We start from the raw sequence: 18,831 nt of genomic DNA, 5'->3' as shown, positions 1-18,831 counted from the left end.
AGGTCCTGCTGAGTCGATCGGCGTCAGCCTTGTCATCTCACGAGCCAATTGTGGCAGCACAAGCTCGCATTCGCAAACGAGATCTGGGAAAAGTCATGTATTTTGTGCAAGGGCGACACGAGGACAGTTTGAGTAGATGTATGTGAAGGTCGTGCTGGATGTGATGTACAAAGCGAAGGGCGACGTTAGAAATCGACCCTGTCGCAAGACCTGCATGCGCTTCCTGCTCGCCCTCGGTTGCGAATCCACTTTTTCTTTAGTCAGAGACGCAACCCAGAAGGAAGGATGATAGGGTCCAGTTTTGAAGTTTTGGTGAAAGTGACAATGAGAACGAACAAGGACACGGTATGTTGAATGTCGAGGGTCGCCATCAGAGTCGAGTGAAATGCTGGTAGAGCGTCGGAACTGTGACCGACGTCAAACGAAAGTGCGATGGAAGAGAACGAGGAACAGAAAGCGAAGCCGGGCAAGACATGATGATTGTAAAGATTTCAACATGTTCAGGCGGCAACCTTCTTGCCGGCAGCGCCAGTCTGGAAACCGTTCTTGGCGCGGCGGCCGACGTTCTTGAGGTAGCGCATGCGGCCGGTACCGGTGGTCTTTCTGCGCTTAGCCTTCTGGCCCCACTCGTAGGAGCGGATCTTGGCGGCGGGGTAACCGCACGAAGCGCAGACCTTCTTTTGACGGTGGAAGGCACGAGCGTTGCATCGTCGGCAGACGGTGTGCGTCTTGGTGCTGTAGAGTGCGAGCAAGTAGGAATGGGGATGAAGAAGGAATGGTGAGCAATTTGCTCTGTATGTGTTGCTGATGGTGGTGCCTGACCATATCCGCACGCTGCGTGGCATCCAAATGCTCCATATACGTGACTATCCCTGATGATGGAACTTCCGGCCTGATCCGTGAGCTCATCGCGTCTGGCCATGATCTCTGATGCGAATGAGACTGCATGCCTACGTCGGGAAGTCGACCATTTTCATCTCTACTCGGCGGATCACTTTCGTAACACGTTACCAAGGCACAATGCCTAAAGAGGTGCGTCCACGAATCATGTCCCCTGCTGTATCATCCTCTTTTACGCGCTCGACGATGAGCGGAAATACGTCAAATCCACCTATCTGTATCCGTCACGTCCTTCTGACCAATCCAGCGAGTTCTTTGCAACATCCTGTGACCCTTTTCTGATATCGTGTGCAGCGTGCGAGCAGGTGTTGCGCCTTGTTGGGTCATCAATGATACTTACTGTCGCTTACCGAAAGAGGTGGTACCCTTCGTCATCTTTTAGAATGGTGCAAGGACGTTTGGTGGGAGATAGGTCGAGAGTCAGAAGATGTGTTGAGGATGAATTCGAACAGTATCGTTGGTGGCACTAAGGACAATCCGACAATTGCGATGCAAAGGCGAGGTAGGAGCAAAATAGAGGTGCTGCGTGTGTACTACTGGTTTGGCGAAACTAGGTGATTGTGTCGTTCCGGTTCAATCCTAAAGGTCCAATGCTGTGTCGGTCAAATGATATGCGATCGAAGCTGACGATAGATTGTGTGCTGCGTGGCAATCTCTGTTGCGATCTACAATCCTAGTCGAGCGAAGACTTTGTGCAGTACGTCGATGGATTGGTGAACGGTGGCTGCAGGAATGACGGCGCACAAATCCAGGTCGATAGCAATGTCGGATTGTCCAGAGGTACCGGTCGATGACGGGATGCGAATGTCGAGCTTACCTTGGCTAGAGTATGTCTTGAGAGTTACTGGTGGGAGCAGAGGAGAAGGAGCGATGGCGACGAGAACCCTCAAGCGTTGGCTGACCTTCGAGCCCGGCTGACTAGCTGGCTGGCTGGCGTGCGTCGCGGATGCTCCTAAGGCTCAGAGCGGGCGTCAACTTTCCAGCTGCCAGAAGACTCAGTGTACTCGATCGGCTCTCCACCGCCTTGTGCTGCCTCGCATCTTCTGGAGCGCTGGTGCTCACTGCTCACGAGTCTCGAGGGCTTAGCCATTAACAGCAATACTATTCACGCCTCCATACAAATCCTAATACATTCGGTCAACACGGAATTGAGAATTTTGATATGTGAATTTCTGAGCTAAATACAAAATAGTCACGTGAGGAAAAGTCGCACGCCAGACTTTCCAGGGCAATCCCGAATTCACCACCCCAAGGCGCTTTCATTCGATAATTTTGAAAGGTTCTGATCGCTGCGAGACGGTTTTTCTTTTCTCGCGAGTTCATGTTAGTTTGAAGATTTGGACTGGGAAGTTCGGACTGGAGAGAGTCGGATGGGAAGGCTCCAATCTGGAAGTGATTGCACCTTCTCCTCTCTCCAAGTCAACACCTCGACCTCACCGCACATATACAATATAGCGTAAGTAATCGATCGACTATGCCAGCAGGACTACCAGCATCATCAGCAGTGGGGTAAAGCAACATTCAAAGACACGATGGTCTGGCAACGTTTTGAGGTCATGGGAAGGCGGCAACGAAGGTAGCATCGGCCCCGCGAGAACAGCAAACGTTTCTTTTCGGCAGCGCGATATGGTCGAACGCTGGACGTCTGACGACTCGGATCGATATGCGTAAGCTGGATGTTGGATGTTGGACGGCTTGAGTTGTTGCGCGTAGCTGTAGCGTCGAGTCGCTCCCATTTTCAACTTGCAGCAGCCTCTGGACGCAAACGATCAGCAGACACGACGTCGAAGGTGGATATTGGATGCCATTCTTGCTGGCGAGGACTGGACACCGATATGGATGGGAGGATTGCGACTGGATTTTGATTCCGTACACACACAAGGAGCTGCATGCCGACCATTTTGCCCCACTCTCTGCTCGACCTCCTACCCTCGTGCTCTACAGGGACCCTGCCTGCGAAAGTTAAGCATCACACGTGATACTTACCTGGAGGCCTTTTCTATCAACTCTCTCTCTCTTCCCCCCAACACCCACCACCCGCATCGACAGAACAATGGCACCCAAGGCTAAGAAGTCGTCCCAGGACAACATCAACACCAAGCTCCAGCTTGTGATCAAGTCTGGTAAGGTCGCCCTCGGCCTTAAGAGCGCTCTCAAGAACATGCGCTCTGGCAAGGCCAAGCTGGTGCTCATCTCTGCCAACACGCCTCCTCTGCGCAAGTCCGAGATCGAGTACTACGCCATGCTTTCCAAGACTGCCGTTCACCACTACCAGGGCACCAACGTCGCCCTCGGTACTGCTGCCGGTAAGCTCTTCCGCGTCGGGTAAGTTTCTCTCATATTTCTTGCTCCCACATTCGCATCTCCCTAGCTGTTTGCATAAGAGACTGACCAGTTCCGCATCATCTTATGCTGCCTCTTTCATCGCAATAGTGTCATGACCATCCTCGACGCTGGTGACTCGGACCTCCTCTCCACCGTTGCTGCTTAAAGTGATTCGACATACGCTCGGTAGACGATCTTTTGCTCTCGAAGCAACGTCTCCTGCGTTTGTCCTGGAGCCAAGATTCCCGCCATTCACGACCGAGCGGCTCGGCGTTGATCATCGTTCTACCTTTGACAGTGGACTCGATGCTTCATGTACATTTCCATCTCAGCCACGGGAAAGCTACTGCTGTCCTGTCTGATACCACACGCATTCCCACCCTCATCCCCCCAAAAAGTGCAATCCAATGCATCAAGGTACTACTTTGTCCATCGTGTAACCATCTGTGGCTTGAGAGACCACCCAAGTCTAGAGTCAGGAAGGGTAGCAGATCGTGACAGCCATGAACTCTCTGGACGATCATGCTCGAGGCTGGTAGGGCGGCAGAGTATCGACACTCGGTCGTATTGAGCCTCGGTCTGCTGCTCGTTGATTCGGTGTTGCGGTCTGCGTTGATTGGTGTGTAGTCGCCAGCCGATCGCTGTTGGAAGCTTTGGCGTCCGGTACGTTTTTACGAGGCTGAGCTCCACCCATTCTGGCGATGCCGGACACGCCAACGTTGTCGTTGACGTAGGCTGCTGGTGAGGACGTGTTTGTACCCATGGTAGAAGACACGCATTCCTTAGGACGATGTTGTAGGAACACAGCAAGATAGTTACAGGCGCTCAAAGGTGCCAAAGGCTACCTTGAACCGTCGGGTATGCAGCCATCGAAGGGTGATGGGGTAATGATTCGCTTTTGCCGAGTCGAGGATATTTTCGTCTCGGCAAACAGTGTTAAGGCGGCAGAATCCGCCTGCTCAAACAATCTCTCTCATGCAGCAGCACAGCATTGACTCGCCGCACTTCATGCGGATCCAAAACTGTAGACAAGCATCGTCTGATCTTCCTGGAAGACAGGGTGAAGCGGCATGAAACGATCAGCGATCAGCAATGGTTAGACGAGATTCGCACCGTGCGAAGAAGACGGCGTGACCGGCGACATTGCTTTGGAGCATGTCGTGCGGCAGACCCCGCTTTTGTTGGTTCCTAATACCGCCTCGGAGAAGGCTTCCGGGAACTGGAGCGGCTCCACTTGGCATTTCAAAGCTGTTCCTGAATCGACAAAAAAGGGGTTAAGGACGATACGAGTCGTGGGAAGACCGGTTCGCTTCGCTCGCGAGCGTCGAGGGAGTACAACACAAAGCTGTACATACCACGTCACACCGGCTTGACAGATTCTGAAACTTTTTTTAAGGCTTAATGGTCGTCCAGAAGACCCCCTTTTTTCCCGGTCATGAGAGCGACAAGAGCTGCATTACACTGTCAAAATTGTCCTCCACACGGCACAGCCATGAGGCATCAAACAGACCAACCCTGTTGACCGAACATGCTTGACATGCTGTCCACGGAATGAGGCAGGACGTGTGTGTAGAGACACGACTTGATTTTGATGAAAAAGCCGTCGTCCCCTTGTTGAGAGAAAGCATAAAGAGGGCCTCGTATGGACTAATCCAGCGGGCCTTGTGGTTGGTTGCAAAGTGAAGCGAATCGGCGAGTGCCGTGACGCCTAGATGCAGCCCACCATGTGCCATTTGCTTTATGCACACAGACCGAGCTCTCCCGGCCTCAAGCCACACCGGACCAACAATATAGGCCGCTCTCGTGACGATCATTGTTCCGCCTCGTCGCAAGTCTCGAGCTGCGTACCGCTCTACAGTCGGGAAAAAGACAAGAAGCGGAAGGAAGCGAGAAAGTAATGAAAGCGGGCCGGATGCTGCACCGTGCATGACAGCCTTCCAAAAAAAGCATCCGACGGGGCCCATAAGCAAGTAGCGTGTGTTCCGGCCCTCGTCTCCAGCTTTGCTCGTCGGCACAGGAGCTTTGGGCTTAGACTCTCTTGGCGCAGCGCACGGGAAAAAAAGGAAAAGAAAACACAATCAGAATTGGCCCGAGCCGCAACCAGGACAATGACGGAAAATCGGCAGAAAGCGAGGAAGAGAGAGAGGCGCCGTGTGCTTTTGTTGGAAAATATTAACTATTTGCCCGAGCGACGACGGACGGCGTGCTAGTCGCGACTGCGTGTCGGTGAGTGTGATTGTGACTGGAAAAGGAAATAATGACAGCAACACTGAGTGTCCGTCAGCCCGCATTTCTGGCGCCCAAGCCACTTGATCACTGTGACCGTACACTGTACACTGCATTGAGTTCTGAGTGAGCCGACAATTGTGAGTGCACGAGCACACGAACACACTCCCGCTCACAGCTCGATTTGCTCCGACACTCCACCTTCGTCCCCTCTGTATTCCTCTTGCTTGCTCCTCATCATCGTCATCATCACCGTCGACGACCTCGACACAAGATCTCAACAATCTGATACTCGCGTAGATACGGGCCCGCTTTCTTCGAAATTCTTCACCATCTTCCATCCCTCGAGCCTCAATCACGTCGTTCGGCTCAGCATCGCGGTTGCTCGATTCAGCCCACGCATCTCTCAACCTCGAACTTCGATCGTCGGCGTTAAGGGCTTTTTGATCTTCCCTGACGCCTTCCCAAAGACATAGTGCAGGCCCAGCTTGTGCAGTAGCGCGACCTATTCCGCGCGCTCGTCACTCGTTCTTTGCAACTTCTGGCGTCACGCGAGACATTTCTCGCACACACGTTACCTCTACTAGCTGCCTGCTTAGCACAGCTCACCATACCTGAACACGATCAAGCGTCGATCATCACCGCAGGGCCGCTTTGACACCTGCTACCTCAGCGTACCGACGACTGCCTGATCTTCCACCATCCACACGACTTAGCCCAACTGCTTCACGCTCCTGTCAACATCCGGCAGCCAAAACAAGACGCACGTTTCCTTGCAAAGCGCTCGCTGCTGTCAATTCATTCTTTATACAAGATCATTAATCCTTGCCTCCCCGATTCATAGCAATCATGTTCAAGTCCTTTGGCAAGATAATGGGCGGCTCGTCCCGGAAGGGCAAATCCAAGCTTCAAGATGGCGATGACAGCGTCGAGGCATCCAACGGCGTCTCTGGCTCCGACTCTTCCAACCTCCTTCGCGCTAGAAGCAAAGACTCGCTCGCCGTCTCGGAAAACGGCTCGGGCAACTACAACAACAACGGCTCCTCTGCCCCCGCCAAGATCGAAAAGCGCGGAGGCGTTAGCAGACACGAATCGCCTTTACCCTCTCCATCACCCTCGGCGCGCAACGTGCTCGAGGGGCAAGACGAGAGCAGCGAAGTAGGCAGTCCTGCCGCTTCCAGATCAGCACCCACTTCCGACGTCGGCGGCCCCTTGTCAGCAAACGACGCCGCGTCTCAAGGCACATCCGCTCCCACCTCCAACACCATCCTCTCGAATCCTCTCGCACAAAGCGGCGCAGCAGGCTTCCCCGGTTCCGCAGGCAAGAACGCCCAGACGGCAGGCACTGGCGACCAGGTCCGCACATTCGACATTGACGACATGATTTCGCGTCTGCTCGAAGCCGGCTACTCGGGCAAGATCCCCAAACCAGCGCTGAAAAACGCCGAGATCACCGCCGTCTGCCAAGCGGCGCGCGAGATTTTCCTCTCGCAACCCACGCTCATCGAGCTCAGCCCACCGGTAAAGATTGTCGGCGATACCCACGGCCAGTACCACGACCTGCTGCGGCTGTTCGAGATGTGCGGCTTCCCGCCGTCGGCCAACTACCTCTTCTTGGGCGACTACGTCGATCGCGGCAAGCAGTCGCTCGAGACCATCCTGCTGCTGTTGTGCTACAAGATCAAGTACCCGGAAAACTTTTTCCTGCTGCGCGGCAACCACGAGTGCGCGAACGTCACGCGCGTCTACGGCTTCTACGACGAGTGCAAGCGTCGCGTCAACATCAAGATCTGGAAGACGTTTATCGACGTGTTCAACACGCTGCCTATTGCGGCGGTGGTGGCGTCCAAGATCTTTTGCGTTCACGGTGGTCTTTCGCCCTCGCTTTCGAACATGGATGACATTCGACGCATCGAGCGACCTACGGATGTGCCGGACTACGGGCTGCTCAATGACCTGCTCTGGTCCGATCCCTCCGATACGGCGCTCGATTGGGAGGACAACGAACGCGGTGTATCCTACTGCTTCGGCAAAGCCGTCATACAGCAGTTCCTGGCGCAGTACGACTTCGACCTCATCTGCCGAGCGCACATGGTCGTCGAGGACGGCTACGAGTTTTGGAACGAGCGCACGCTCGTGACGATCTTCTCGGCGCCGAACTACTGCGGAGAGTTTGACAATTTCGGGGCGGTGATGAGTGTGAGCGAGGATCTGCTGTGTGCGTTCGAGCTGCTGAAGCCGCTGGATGGAGCGGCGTTGAAGAAGGAGATGGCGAAGAATAAGAGGAGGAGCATAGCGCAGGGGCAGAGTCCTGGTGCGAGAGGGCAGGGGTCGTTTTGATTAGCACACACGGGGTTTGTAAGCAAAGCAGCAGAGAAGAATTTTGTATGCATGTGATTTTCGAGATGGGGTTAGTTGGGTTTGTGAACATTGCTTGTTGAAGTGTAAAAGGGGGAAGGATTAGGGGAGATGCTGGTGGGAGAGTTGCTCGTCGTCCGAGTTGGGTTGGGAGACTGGACGTTCTTCTTCGTCTTCCTCCTTGGCTTGCTCGTCGGGTACGGTCAATAGGTGACCCATTCTCTCGACCTTTGTTCGGAGGTATTTTTCGAGTTCTGGACCTTTGGTGATGCTGGCACCTACCATGGTGGTACCGGATCTTCTGAGGACGTGATCTATGTATGAATCGCCTGAATCGCTGTCACTGTCATCAACCTCGTCATCGTCGTTGTGGTGGTGGTCTCCGTCGGAATCGAAGGTGTCAGCTTCGTTGAGGATGTCTTCGCCTTGATGGCGTAGTCCGGCGGTGGTGGGGTCAAGTTCAGAGTCCGACTCGTTGGTTCCGGCTTGCGAGATGACGCTGCTGTCCATACCACCGAAGCTGATCTGTCGCAGTAGACTCGGTGTCTTTTTGCTCGTCGAACGCAGGTTCGTCCTGCCACTGGGAATCTTGTCCTTCTTCTTGCCACTTCTCTTCTTCCTCCTCAATCGCTTTCCGAACTTCCAGACCCGAGGAACCATACCCACCCTCTCGGTCACCCGCACACCCTCCGCCTCCAACGCCTCCATCTTTTCCGGATTGTTGGTCAACAACCTACACTCGTCCACACCCAAATCGCGCAGAATCGCAGATGCGATGTCGTACTTTCTCGCATCCGGAAGGTGCCCCAACAAGATGTTGGCAGAGACGGTATCATGACCCATGTCTTGCAGGTTATACGCCATGAGTTTGTCCAAGAGACCGATTCCACGGCCTTCTTGACGCAGGTAGACGATGACTCCGCGACCGAGTTTGGGCTGATGAGAGTCGGAAGAGTGAGTGCGATTCTTGGATGTATCGTACGCTTCAGAGATGAGTCGGATGGCTTCGTCCAATTGTTCTCCGCAATCGCAACGTTGACTGCCGATGGTTTCGCCGGTGAAGCATTCCGAGTGGATGCGGACGAGTGGTGCTAACGGATCTTGGTCGTGGTGGTGCTGATGCACCTGCTGCTGAGAGTGTCGAGGGAGAGGCCTCGAAGCAACCTGAAAGCTGGGTCCCAACCTGCCCACGTAGGCGCCTCGCACAATACGTTCCATATCCGTCTCCTCTGGCCCCCACACTTCGTCCAACGATCTGCTCCTGAGCGCTTGCTGCTGATAGACCGGATCACTCTCCTTGACGGGTCGACCGTCGGCACCCATCTGTGTGCTCGTCTCATCGTTCTGGTAAGGATCAATGACGATGGCGAGATGCTCCTTTGTATCGTGCGTGTTCTTGTAGAGATGGCAGAAGATCTCACCGTGAGGTGTAGGGACTCGTGTTCGGGCGTAGCACCGTACGCGGACAGGTGGAGGACGAACGATGGAAGAAATGCCGGGCTTGCCGAGCGGCGTACCGACCTGAGCAGGCATGGATGGCAGAGTCTCAGCTGCCGGTGTGAGGGGAATGTGAGTCGGAGCTACGGTCGCGGCAGCAACGGCTGCTTTGCGCTCATCTAGTGCTTGAGCGATCTTGTTGGCAGGCGCAGAGGGGGGAACGAGGACAGTCTTGGCGGCTTGGTTGCCAGGCTGAGCGAGAAGCTCGGGCTGGGCGGGCTCGTCGCTGGCGCGGATGCCTGTGGCCTGTACGGCAGCTTGCTCCTTGAGCGTTTGTAGAGAGGCGGATGTACGCTGGACGGGAGAGTTAGCCTGAGCGCGCTTCTGCTCGAGCTGCTGTTGCTGTTGCAAACGGACGCTGCGCGGGGCTTGTCTGCTGGCGTAGTAGGCACGCTCTTCGTCTGTGACTTCTGGGACGGGCTCGATTTTGATGGATGAGGAGCTGGAAGCGGCATTGCGGCTAGTGACGGAATCTTCAAAGTCGTCGTAATCACAGTTGGCATATGATCCGCTTGCTCCTGACTGTCTTCGAGGACGAGTCTGCCCCGAGCGAGAGGAATCGCCGGCAGAAGAGGACGCAGGGGCGTTGGCCTTGGAAGCATCAGCTGCTGCTGCGGCGGCGACTGCTGCTTTGCGTTGACTGGCAGGCATCTGCTGCGACTTGGTGGTGTGAGCATGGCTGCCGAACGAGTGGTGAAAGTGATGACGGGTGACGTGAGGACCGGAGCTGAGACTGGCTGCCAGGACCATAGGATCGATGGGCGGTCGCCTGAGGGCATTGAGGGTAGACAGCGGCCTGGTCTTGGTGGCAGACGACGACGACGAAGAAGAAGAAGAGGCATAGCTGGGTTGATGCGGGAAGGACGAGGGCATCGAGGTGAGTGCATCGAGCAATTCGAGATCGCCCTGAGTGACGGCGGAGTGGGAGTTGGCGGTCTGCATGGTGTCTGCGTGCAAGGGAGAGGTGGCAGAGGCGACAGCGTGCATGCCGAAGGCCTTGCTTGCGTTAGACGAGCCAGAAGCGTTGGGTCTGCCGAGAGCGAGAGCTTGAGGATGCAGCGATGATGGCAGTCGAGAGAGAAAGGAACAGGAAGACCAAACGTCAAAACGCCGAGGTCGGATATTGGATCGACTCGTGTACCGGAACAGCGCATTTGTTCAGCCCAAGTTGCAGTGTTCTGCTCTGCTGTATCACACGAGAAATTAACTCATTGATTGGAGCGGGGAAGAAATGACGGAACTGACTCACCACTCCACCACACATATGGCATCCTCGTTATCCGCTGCGCCACCGACTGTGGCCCATCTGCTTCTTACAACAGCCGACAAAAAGACGGCTAGACAGCGATGGACACCCTAAACCAACGTAAAGGACTGCGTGGGTTGATGACCACACAGGTCCGGATTCACCGACAGTGAGCGCGGCTGCTGGTTGGAGGCCCGCGGCGTGGTTCCGAACGAAACGTCGACAACGCACTGACGGAGCTTGCGCTTGTCCTTTGCGCTTAAGCCCGCGACGGATTTGAGTTCAAAATTGGGAGAACCATGTAAGAGTGACGTTGTTTGCACATAGCAAGACAGAATTTGCTCGAGATCGGCGACGTGCAGCTCTTGGTAGCTGAGTGCCTGGCTTGCTCTCGGGACATCCCTCGACTTTCGTCATCTTTGAGCACCGAGCACGGCTGTCAGATATCGGATCAGATCCAAGGGAGAAAGAGAGCTGCGGTGTCTTTGAGACATCAAATCCATCACAGCCCACACTGACGCTGCAAACCCACAAATGGCAATATCGCACGAAAGGATGAGCAAAGGGCATTTTAGCCGATTGAAATCTAGATTGCAGTGACGCGCACTTTGGCAACAGCCAAGTCTGAAAATTAGCCATTTCGAGACGAGTGCGGTGTGCTGCCGTCTTGGTTGGTTAGCTGCTGCTGAGCCACAAGTTGACTGTTGGGTTGGGTGGTTGCGTGCGTCTGTCTGTTGGTGTGGTGTTGGTCTCCATTTTTCTGCGTTGGCTCGCAGCTTTTCTGCGTGTCAGAGTCGCATTTCAGTTTTCTTGAGCCTGAGCTTCCTTCGTTTCAGCCTGCGATCGCTTTGTTCTCCACACATACACACGCTCCCAACACCACCTTCTTTCTTCTCGATCTATCACCACCCTCATCTTCGTGATCTACCACAAACCGCACATTCGAGGTCACACATCCACTCTCAACTCGTTTCTCTCCGATCCTGCTTCTCCTTCGCGCACCTGCCATCACTCGACAACTCGTATCTTTCATACCACGACCACAGCACCCACTCACCATGTCGGGCCTTCGTGACATGTCGCGTCGACAAGACAACTACAAGGCGAAAGGTGTCTTCAAGCAGGATGAGCTTCGACGCAGACGTGAAGAGGCGCAGGTCGAAATTCGTCGTCAGAAGCGTGAAGAGTCCATGGCAAAGCGAAGGAACCTCAACGTCGCCGACGACGACAGCGGCATCGACTCGGACGATGACGACAACGCCTCGGCCGCTGTTGATGCTCAGCTCGCAGACGAACTTCCAAAGATGATCGGAGACGCAATGAGCGATGACCTCGACCGCCAGCTCGATGCCACCACCAAGTTCCGCAAGCTCTTGTCCAAGGAGAAGAACCCGCCCATCGAGCGTGTCATTGCTGCCGGCGTCGTCCCTCGCTTTGTCGAGTTCCTCCGCAGCCCACACAGCATGATTCAGTTCGAGGCCGCTTGGGCGCTCACCAACATCGCCTCCGGCACCTCCGATCACACTCAGGTCGTCATCAACGAGGGCGCCGTCCCCGTCTTTATCGAGCTCCTCTCTTCGCCTGTCCTCGACGTTCGCGAGCAGGCCGTCTGGGCCCTCGGTAACATTGCCGGTGACAGCCCCAAGTGCCGTGACTACGTTCTCCAGGCTGGTGCCATGCGTCCCTTGATCGCTCTCCTCAGCGAGAACCACAAGCAGAGCATGCTTCGTAACGCAACCTGGACCCTCAGCAACTTTTGCCGTGGCAAGAACCCTCAACCAGACTGGAACATGGTCTCCCCCGCCCTCAGCGTCCTCACCAAGCTCGTCTACTCGATGGACGACGAGGTGCTCATCGACGCCTGCTGGGCCATCTCCTACCTCTCCGACGGCGCAAACGAGAAGATCCAGGGCGTCATCGAGTCTGGAGTCTGCCGTCGCCTCGTAGACTTGCTCACCCACCCATCCACTGCTGTCCAGACCCCCGCGCTTCGTTCCGTCGGCAACATTGTCACCGGTGACGACTACCAGACTCAAGTCGTCATTTCGTCAGGTGCACTTCCGCCCCTCCTCTCGCTCCTCTCTTCCGCCAAGGAGGGCATCCGTAAGGAAGCCTGCTGGACCATCTCCAACGTCACCGCCGGCTCGTCGCAGCAGATCCAGGCCGTCATCGACGCCAACATCATCCCTCCCCTAATCGACATTCTCCAGCACGCCGACTTCAAGACAAAGAAGGAAGCCTGCTGGGCCATCAGCAACGCCACCAGCGGTGGTCTCTCGGAGCCTCAACAGATCCGATACCTCGTCTCCCAGGGCTGCATCAAGCCTCTTTGCGACCTCCTTCGCAGCATGGACAACAAGATCATCCAGGTCGCCCTCGACGGTCTCGAGAACATCCTCAAGGTTGGCGAGATGGACCGTGAGGCTGCCGGCGGTGACGCTCCCAACGCCTACGCGCTCCACATTGAGGAGTGCGGTGGCATGGTCTCGATCCACAACCTTCAGCATCACGAGAATCTCGATATCTACAAGAAGTGCTTCTACATCATGGACAAGTACTTCCCAGACGACGAAGCGCAAGAGACCGGTCTCGGCGCTCCTCAGGTCGACGAGACGGGTGCCTTCGCCTTCCAGTCCGATTTGAACGCTCCCCAGGGTGGTTTCAACTTTGCACCTGCTCAGAACGGGATGCAGCAGTAAGAACGGGAGGCCGAGCAACGATGATGCACGCCGGTGCCAGCCAGCGCTGCAACGACGTGATCCTTCGTCTACAACGGTTCTGATGTGTGGGTCTACCACAGCAGCTCAGACCGTGTGATGATATAGATTGATACCAGATCGTCTCCATCTTCAAACGCATTCGGTCGGCGATAGTGTTTCCGCTGGTCTCGCCATGCAGCGTTAGAAGGTGCGCGATTGCAACAACAACATCAAAAAAGGTAAGGTTTGCAGGTCGAGAAGACCGGATCAGTGTCGAATGCAACTTAGTTTCTTTCCCCGTTGAGAGATGGTGTATGTGAGAGGAATGGTGTTGAAATCTCATTGCATGTTGTGAAGAAGCTTTTGGGGTGTGGCAGTGAGAACTGAAGTCTGAAGGGTATGAGGGGGATGAGATTGAAATGAGTGCGAGAACTGATGTGAGCACGGACGTGTGGTTGGAAGAAAATTCAGGGTCCAACGCTGTTACTCTGTCTTTCACGATTAACTTTCTTTCAATCACACATGATCCTTTCTCACCACCAACGTCTTAAAAGATGTCGACAGCCAAGTCATCAGTTGCATCACGTTTCGTATCCGCTTCTGAACTAGACTCCACTTCAAACACCTCGACTCCAGCAGCGGAGTACGATCCACGTTCGCTGTACGAACGACTTCAAACCAACAAAGAAGCGAAAGATGCCGTGCTGGACGAAAAGTACAAACTGTCGAATCAGTTTCGCGGGATAGACGATGGAGAGGCGGAGTTCTTGCAAGGTGTGGAGAGGGAGAGGCGGAGGGAGGAGGAGGAGAGGAGGAAGGGTGAGAAAGGGGAACTGGAGCGGTTTAGGGTGGCAAAGGCTACGTCTGGACGGTTGAGTGAGGGCGGGATGGGGGCGGGAAAGGATAGGCTGCAGGAGAAAACACCGCTAGCGGGGGGAGAGGAAGCAGCGAAGACGAACAAGAAGAAACGCAAAGCAAATTCATCCGCCTTGCTGGGTGTGGTCAAGAAGAAACCCTCGAAACCACCTTCCGCCCCCACAGCTACGACAGCGTCCTCAGCGACAACGAACGCATCAACCACCCATTCTAGCAAACCTTCCTCATGACAGCTTCAAAACCCAACACAAAATGATACCCTTCCAACACCAAATGGTCGTGTGTGCATTTCCAAAGGCGATGTTGTCCGTGAAGTACAGTACACGGACAGATGTGATCATGAAGAAATTCGTGGCTCGCCGGTTATGACTCGTTGCGTGTATAAGCGTGACTGTCCGGAGTCTTGACGGCGTGTTCGGAAGGGGCAAATTGATGATGCTAGGAGGTCTCAAGTGTTGTCTCCCGACCGATGTTGCGGGGAAACGGGTGTTTTGTTGCCGGTGTGCGTTTCAGCTTTCGACTAGTATGCTTTGCTGGACGCATCGAGCGCGGGAGACTTTTCAGAAAGTGAGCTGGAACGAATCAGTCGGGAAGTTGCGAATGACCGGTCCGGGAATGTCGATAACTCGCAGGTGGAGATCGTAAAGACACGGCGCTAGCATCTGCATTCGCCGACATACCGACGTCGGAGGGCTGCAGTTGCGCAGATGCCTCTCGAGGATGGGCAACTTGTTGCTCTGGCCCATGGAACGGTTGATAAAGGGTCGGATGATCCCACGAGATGAAGTCTTGACGAGCGTGTTCTTGGTCTGTCATGAAGGCATGCAAGGAATGGCGCTGCAGAAGGTCGGGCCGAGCAGTAGACATCCTTCTGGTTGCCGGAATGAGGCACGACGTGCTTGCCCAGACGGCATGGTCGGATGGCGATCGCAAATGCCTGCTCGCTGCTTCCCGCGTCATAGCATTCGGCGACATGCTTGCGCCCTGTTGATACGATCCTAGCTGCGGCGAGAGCCGAGTCGGCGTCCATCCTGCCGCTGCATTGACCCCAAATGGCTCAAAAACCCGGGTCAGGGTCGAGCTTATCTGTGTGGAACCGTCCGGGGACGACGTCAGAGGAGCATGCGAGCCTGCTATGGCCGTATTCGTAAGTTGCAACGGTCGCATCCGTCCTGCTTGATGGGGTCTTTGCATTGGAGCTGTATACGTCGGACTTATGGCTGCGGCGTGTGTTTGAAGCATATCGCAAAACGCGTGCTCGGACGAGACCGTTCTTGACGAGCTGTCAAGCAAAGAAGATGAAATGCCCAGCGATGCATCTGAAGAATAGCTTGTCTCACTGGATGCGTGAAAATTGCTACCGTACGATCGTTCACCGCTGCAGAAGCCAGTCAGCGTTGACGACGACAAAGGTTGATGCACGCCCTGAAAGGGGTGAACGTCATCTTGAACGACGCATTGCAGATCCGTGCTTTCGATCGGAAGTGGTCTCACCGACGTCAAACCGGGAATGTGGATCGGTGGACCACCCGAATTCTGAGATCTGTGAATGGCGAGCTCCTTCTTCAACGTCGCTTCGCGAGGCGGTGTGATTCCATGACTCAACAGCAATGATTCTAGCGCTATGTTGCGCTCGGCAAGCTCAGCAACGGTGTCTCTGAGCACTTTTTCTCTCTCCTTTCGTCTCTCGCGAAATAGCCGACTGGCTCTAGCGTTGGGCGTAGCCGAACAGGTACCGGCGCTTTTCCTGACCTGAACATCCTCCGAAGCCGTCGAAGTGTGGAAGGGCAGAGCAGACGCAGCACCAGCTCCACCCGCGCCCAAGCTGTGCATATTATCGATACGTGGATGCGAAGAGCCTTGCGATTTGTTGGCGTCCGTCATCATGTCGACAACGGTCGACTGTGTGAGAGAGTTGTCCTGGCGTAGATTGGACCGTCGCGCATTCCTTGCATCTGAGCTGTGCAAAGTACGACTGTAAGATTGTGACCACCTTGTGACGGATCAGAGCTTCAACATCGATGCTGAGTCGTCGAGGGGTGCATTGCGAATGCTCTTAGACTGACCTGAAAAGGATTCGCAAGCTGGTATCTGGCATATGTCCCGATCGTCCGGGTGGGGGTGATGGAGTTGCGGAATGGTGAACCTCAGCCTGGAAATCAGGATGTGAAGTCATTGCTAGGCCTCACCTCCTCAAGCCGACCCGGCTGCGCCTGAGGTCAAGCCTGGACAAAGCCACTGCCAATGTCTTTCTTCAACTTCTTCCGTGGCAGATACGAAAAGCCGAAGTTATCCGACCATCCGAGGGCGGTGATGCAGGCTGCTAGAGGCTGTACAGGCTGAGACAGGATCTACGCCACACGAGCTTTGTTACGCTAGTCGCTGGCGAAGGTCTCGGCACAAGCGAGGTGGATGGTGAGTGTGCACTTCTTGACACATCCGCGGGAAAGATAAGATGCGAGAACAAAGTGCTGTACTCATCCTGACAAAACGCCAATGTTCGAAGAGATAGCCGAGCAGTCGATAAAGAGCCAGCACATAGCGGGTCGTACAAGTGGCGTTGAATGTCCACCAACTGGGGTCACGTTGTGGAGCCCGAGTCAGGTCGGCCCGTGTTCGGGACGACTGGGAAACTCATCATGATCGTGATGGATTCGTGGCTGTAGACCGGCTGCTGCAGCCACGTCCAGGCAGCTTAGCTGTGATGATGTACAATACTTCACACAGCGGCAGGTGCAAGAAACGAGCCGATTCAGCCGTAACACGTTGTGACTTTTGACAGGAGGCGAATTACGCCGCGTGACGATGTTTTGCTTTCCCCGAGATTCACAACCTTGTCGGTGGCTCTTGCTGTTCCCTGGTCTGCGTCCGGCTCGCGTTCAGAGGGCCAATGAAGCACGAAAGAAGACGGCGCAGCGGAGATGTGCGCATCTAAGGGGAGGTGGCCTCTGTTCGCAAGAGTGAATCAGCGAGATCGTTGCGTCCAAATTTTGTGGTTCGAGGGTAAATCCCCCGAATGGTGGTCTGTCAAAAGAAGCCGTCGTCCGCGTCGAAATGCGAAACGCGAACTGAGAAGCATACCTGCGAGACGACTCGGTGGACTCAATGTTGGCAGATGCTCAGCAAAAGCTGCGATCACTCAAGGGGAGTCGTAGGTCGAGGCGAGCAGCGGAGGCAGAGGCAACGTCGCATGAGCCTACATAATTCGGTGTCGTTGTTAGACCGTGTGATTTCTCGCACGACATCCGGCGGCTTGGCGGTGTTCTTCTGGCAAATTCTGAGAAGCGAAATGGCAGCGGCGTGCATGAACCTGAGTGGAAAAGCTCCACCTGAGTGTGTTGTGCTTTCGGTTCGGAAGCTTGATGAAGTCAAAGCCTGATCTGTGCTTTCCGCGTCGCTCGTACTTGAACACCTCTCGCACCTGCTGCATCACATCTCTTTCGACTCTACACACACTGCTACCTGGATCTAGAGCACGTAGCCAACTCACGATGTCGACCTGGAACAAGCACTACCACTGGAAGACCAAGGGCTGCACGCCCTGGGCCAAGAACCACATCACCGAGGCGACCGTCGGCAAGTCGGTGAGCGTGGGCAAGAGCGGCCAGGTCAAGGTGGATCGTCTTTCCTCGTTCGAAGGAGATGTCGAGCTCGGGAACCGCAAGGGGAAGCTTATCACCATCTACGACTGTGCCATCACGTACGCCTGGTCCGGATCGTCGGACGACGGAACCGAGGCGAGCGGAACCATCACGTTCCCAGAAGTGAGCCACGAGGTCGAGGACGAAGGCGACGAGTACCGATTCGAGACCGAGATGACGACAAAGTCTTCGGCGCAGGCCAACGAGCTCTATGATGCCGTGCGCAAGGAGCTTGCTCCTTCACTCCGCCCCGTCTTCCACGCTTTCCGTCAGAACCTCATTGATGCCCACGCCAAAGACCTGGGTCATGACAGCCCAGCTTCGACTCCTGGCGCCGCTACACCAACCACTGCGGCCACTACCTCTACATCCGCCAGCGCTGCTTCAACCACCCTATCTTCCTCTGCAGCTGCTCCTGCATCCAAGCAGTCCAAAGCCACGGTCTCGACAAGCTCAAGCGACGTGCGCGTGTCGAGCGAGCTTGCCATCAGCACTCAGGATCTGTGGGACCTGCTCACCAACCCATCACGCATCCCCATGTGGACACGAGCGCCGGCTCAATTTGAAGCGAAAGCGGACGCCGATTTCGCGCTCTTTGGCGGCAACGTGACCGGAAAAGTGGTGAGCGTCGATGCTCCCAAGCAGCTCATTCAGAAGTGGCGCACACCCCAATTCCCTCAAGGCCACTATGGAACGCTGGCCGTCAATCTCACCGAGGGCGGCGACTCGACCAAGCTGGAACTCGTGCTCAGCGGTGCTCCCTCTGGCGATGAGGAGATTGTCGAAAAGAACCTCGAGACCTACTACATTCGCGGACTGAAGTCGATGGGGTAAGTATCGCTCAAAGGAACAACATCATTCACATTCAAGACGTGTCTTCTGACCTCATGTTCCACCCTCTCTATCCTGCTCCTTTCGTGCGCACTACAGTCTTGGAACGATTCTGTGACACCTCGTAGAAACAGTACTTTCAAAAGCAACAAAATCGAGCACCTCTATCTTGATGTTGTCAATCAACTTCATCGCAAGTTTCTGTCAGTTTGTCGGCGATTAGCTGTAGTCT

General features: G+C 55.0%; 9 protein-coding genes across 9 annotated transcripts; 5 read left to right on the top strand and 4 right to left on the bottom strand.

Moving 5' to 3' along the window:
* Positions 1-500: 500 nt before the first annotated feature.
* On the bottom strand, positions 501-1,275 carry PHSY_006016 (60S ribosomal protein L37; the record flags this gene model as incomplete). The annotated part of the gene is made up of 2 exons (XM_012336619.1): positions 501-735; positions 1,241-1,275. The coding sequence occupies 2 exons, from the start codon at positions 1,273-1,275 to the stop codon at positions 501-503; spliced, it is 270 nt and encodes an 89-aa protein (XP_012192009.1).
* A 1,097-nt stretch (positions 1,276-2,372) lies between these two features.
* Positions 2,373-2,636, bottom strand: PHSY_006015 (Uhrf1 protein; the record flags this gene model as incomplete). The annotated part of the gene is made up of 1 exon (XM_012336618.1): positions 2,373-2,636. The coding sequence occupies one exon, from the start codon at positions 2,634-2,636 to the stop codon at positions 2,373-2,375; it is 264 nt and encodes an 87-aa protein (XP_012192008.1).
* A 317-nt stretch (positions 2,637-2,953) lies between these two features.
* On the top strand, positions 2,954-7,791 carry PHSY_006014 (hypothetical protein; the record flags this gene model as incomplete). The annotated part of the gene is made up of 2 exons (XM_012336617.1): positions 2,954-3,206; positions 6,296-7,791. The coding sequence occupies 2 exons, from the start codon at positions 2,954-2,956 to the stop codon at positions 7,789-7,791; spliced, it is 1,749 nt and encodes a 582-aa protein (XP_012192007.1).
* Positions 7,792-7,911: 120 nt separating this feature from the next.
* Positions 7,912-10,248, bottom strand: PHSY_006013 (cyclohydrolase; the record flags this gene model as incomplete). Its single annotated transcript, XM_012336616.1, has 1 exon — positions 7,912-10,248. One exon carries the CDS (start codon positions 10,246-10,248, stop codon positions 7,912-7,914), a length of 2,337 nt encoding a protein of 778 aa, XP_012192006.1.
* Positions 10,249-11,610: 1,362 nt separating this feature from the next.
* PHSY_006012 (hypothetical protein) lies at positions 11,611-13,251 on the top strand (the record flags this gene model as incomplete). Its single annotated transcript, XM_012336615.1, has 1 exon — positions 11,611-13,251. One exon carries the CDS (start codon positions 11,611-11,613, stop codon positions 13,249-13,251), a length of 1,641 nt encoding a protein of 546 aa, XP_012192005.1.
* Positions 13,252-13,805: 554 nt separating this feature from the next.
* On the top strand, positions 13,806-14,357 carry PHSY_006011 (hypothetical protein; the record flags this gene model as incomplete). Its single annotated transcript, XM_012336614.1, has 1 exon — positions 13,806-14,357. One exon carries the CDS (start codon positions 13,806-13,808, stop codon positions 14,355-14,357), a length of 552 nt encoding a protein of 183 aa, XP_012192004.1.
* A 352-nt stretch (positions 14,358-14,709) lies between these two features.
* PHSY_006010 (transcription factor) lies at positions 14,710-16,225 on the bottom strand (the record flags this gene model as incomplete). Its single annotated transcript, XM_012336613.1, has 2 exons — positions 14,710-16,102; positions 16,194-16,225. The coding sequence occupies 2 exons, from the start codon at positions 16,223-16,225 to the stop codon at positions 14,710-14,712; spliced, it is 1,425 nt and encodes a 474-aa protein (XP_012192003.1).
* Positions 16,226-17,143: 918 nt separating this feature from the next.
* PHSY_006009 (potential fungal transcription factor) lies at positions 17,144-17,506 on the top strand (the record flags this gene model as incomplete). Its single annotated transcript, XM_012336612.1, has 1 exon — positions 17,144-17,506. The coding sequence occupies one exon, from the start codon at positions 17,144-17,146 to the stop codon at positions 17,504-17,506; it is 363 nt and encodes a 120-aa protein (XP_012192002.1).
* A 112-nt stretch (positions 17,507-17,618) lies between these two features.
* PHSY_006008 (hypothetical protein) lies at positions 17,619-18,602 on the top strand (the record flags this gene model as incomplete). Its single annotated transcript, XM_012336611.1, has 1 exon — positions 17,619-18,602. One exon carries the CDS (start codon positions 17,619-17,621, stop codon positions 18,600-18,602), a length of 984 nt encoding a protein of 327 aa, XP_012192001.1.
* Between the last annotated feature and the right edge of the window lie 229 nt (positions 18,603-18,831).

Source organism: Pseudozyma hubeiensis (assembly GCF_000403515.1).
Source record: "Pseudozyma hubeiensis SY62 DNA, scaffold: PHS57, whole genome shotgun sequence".
Taxonomy (NCBI): Eukaryota; Fungi; Basidiomycota; class Ustilaginomycetes; order Ustilaginales; family Ustilaginaceae; genus Pseudozyma; species Pseudozyma hubeiensis.
The sequence above is the reverse complement of the archived record's forward strand: the minus strand, read 5'-3'. Positions and strand labels throughout refer to the sequence as shown.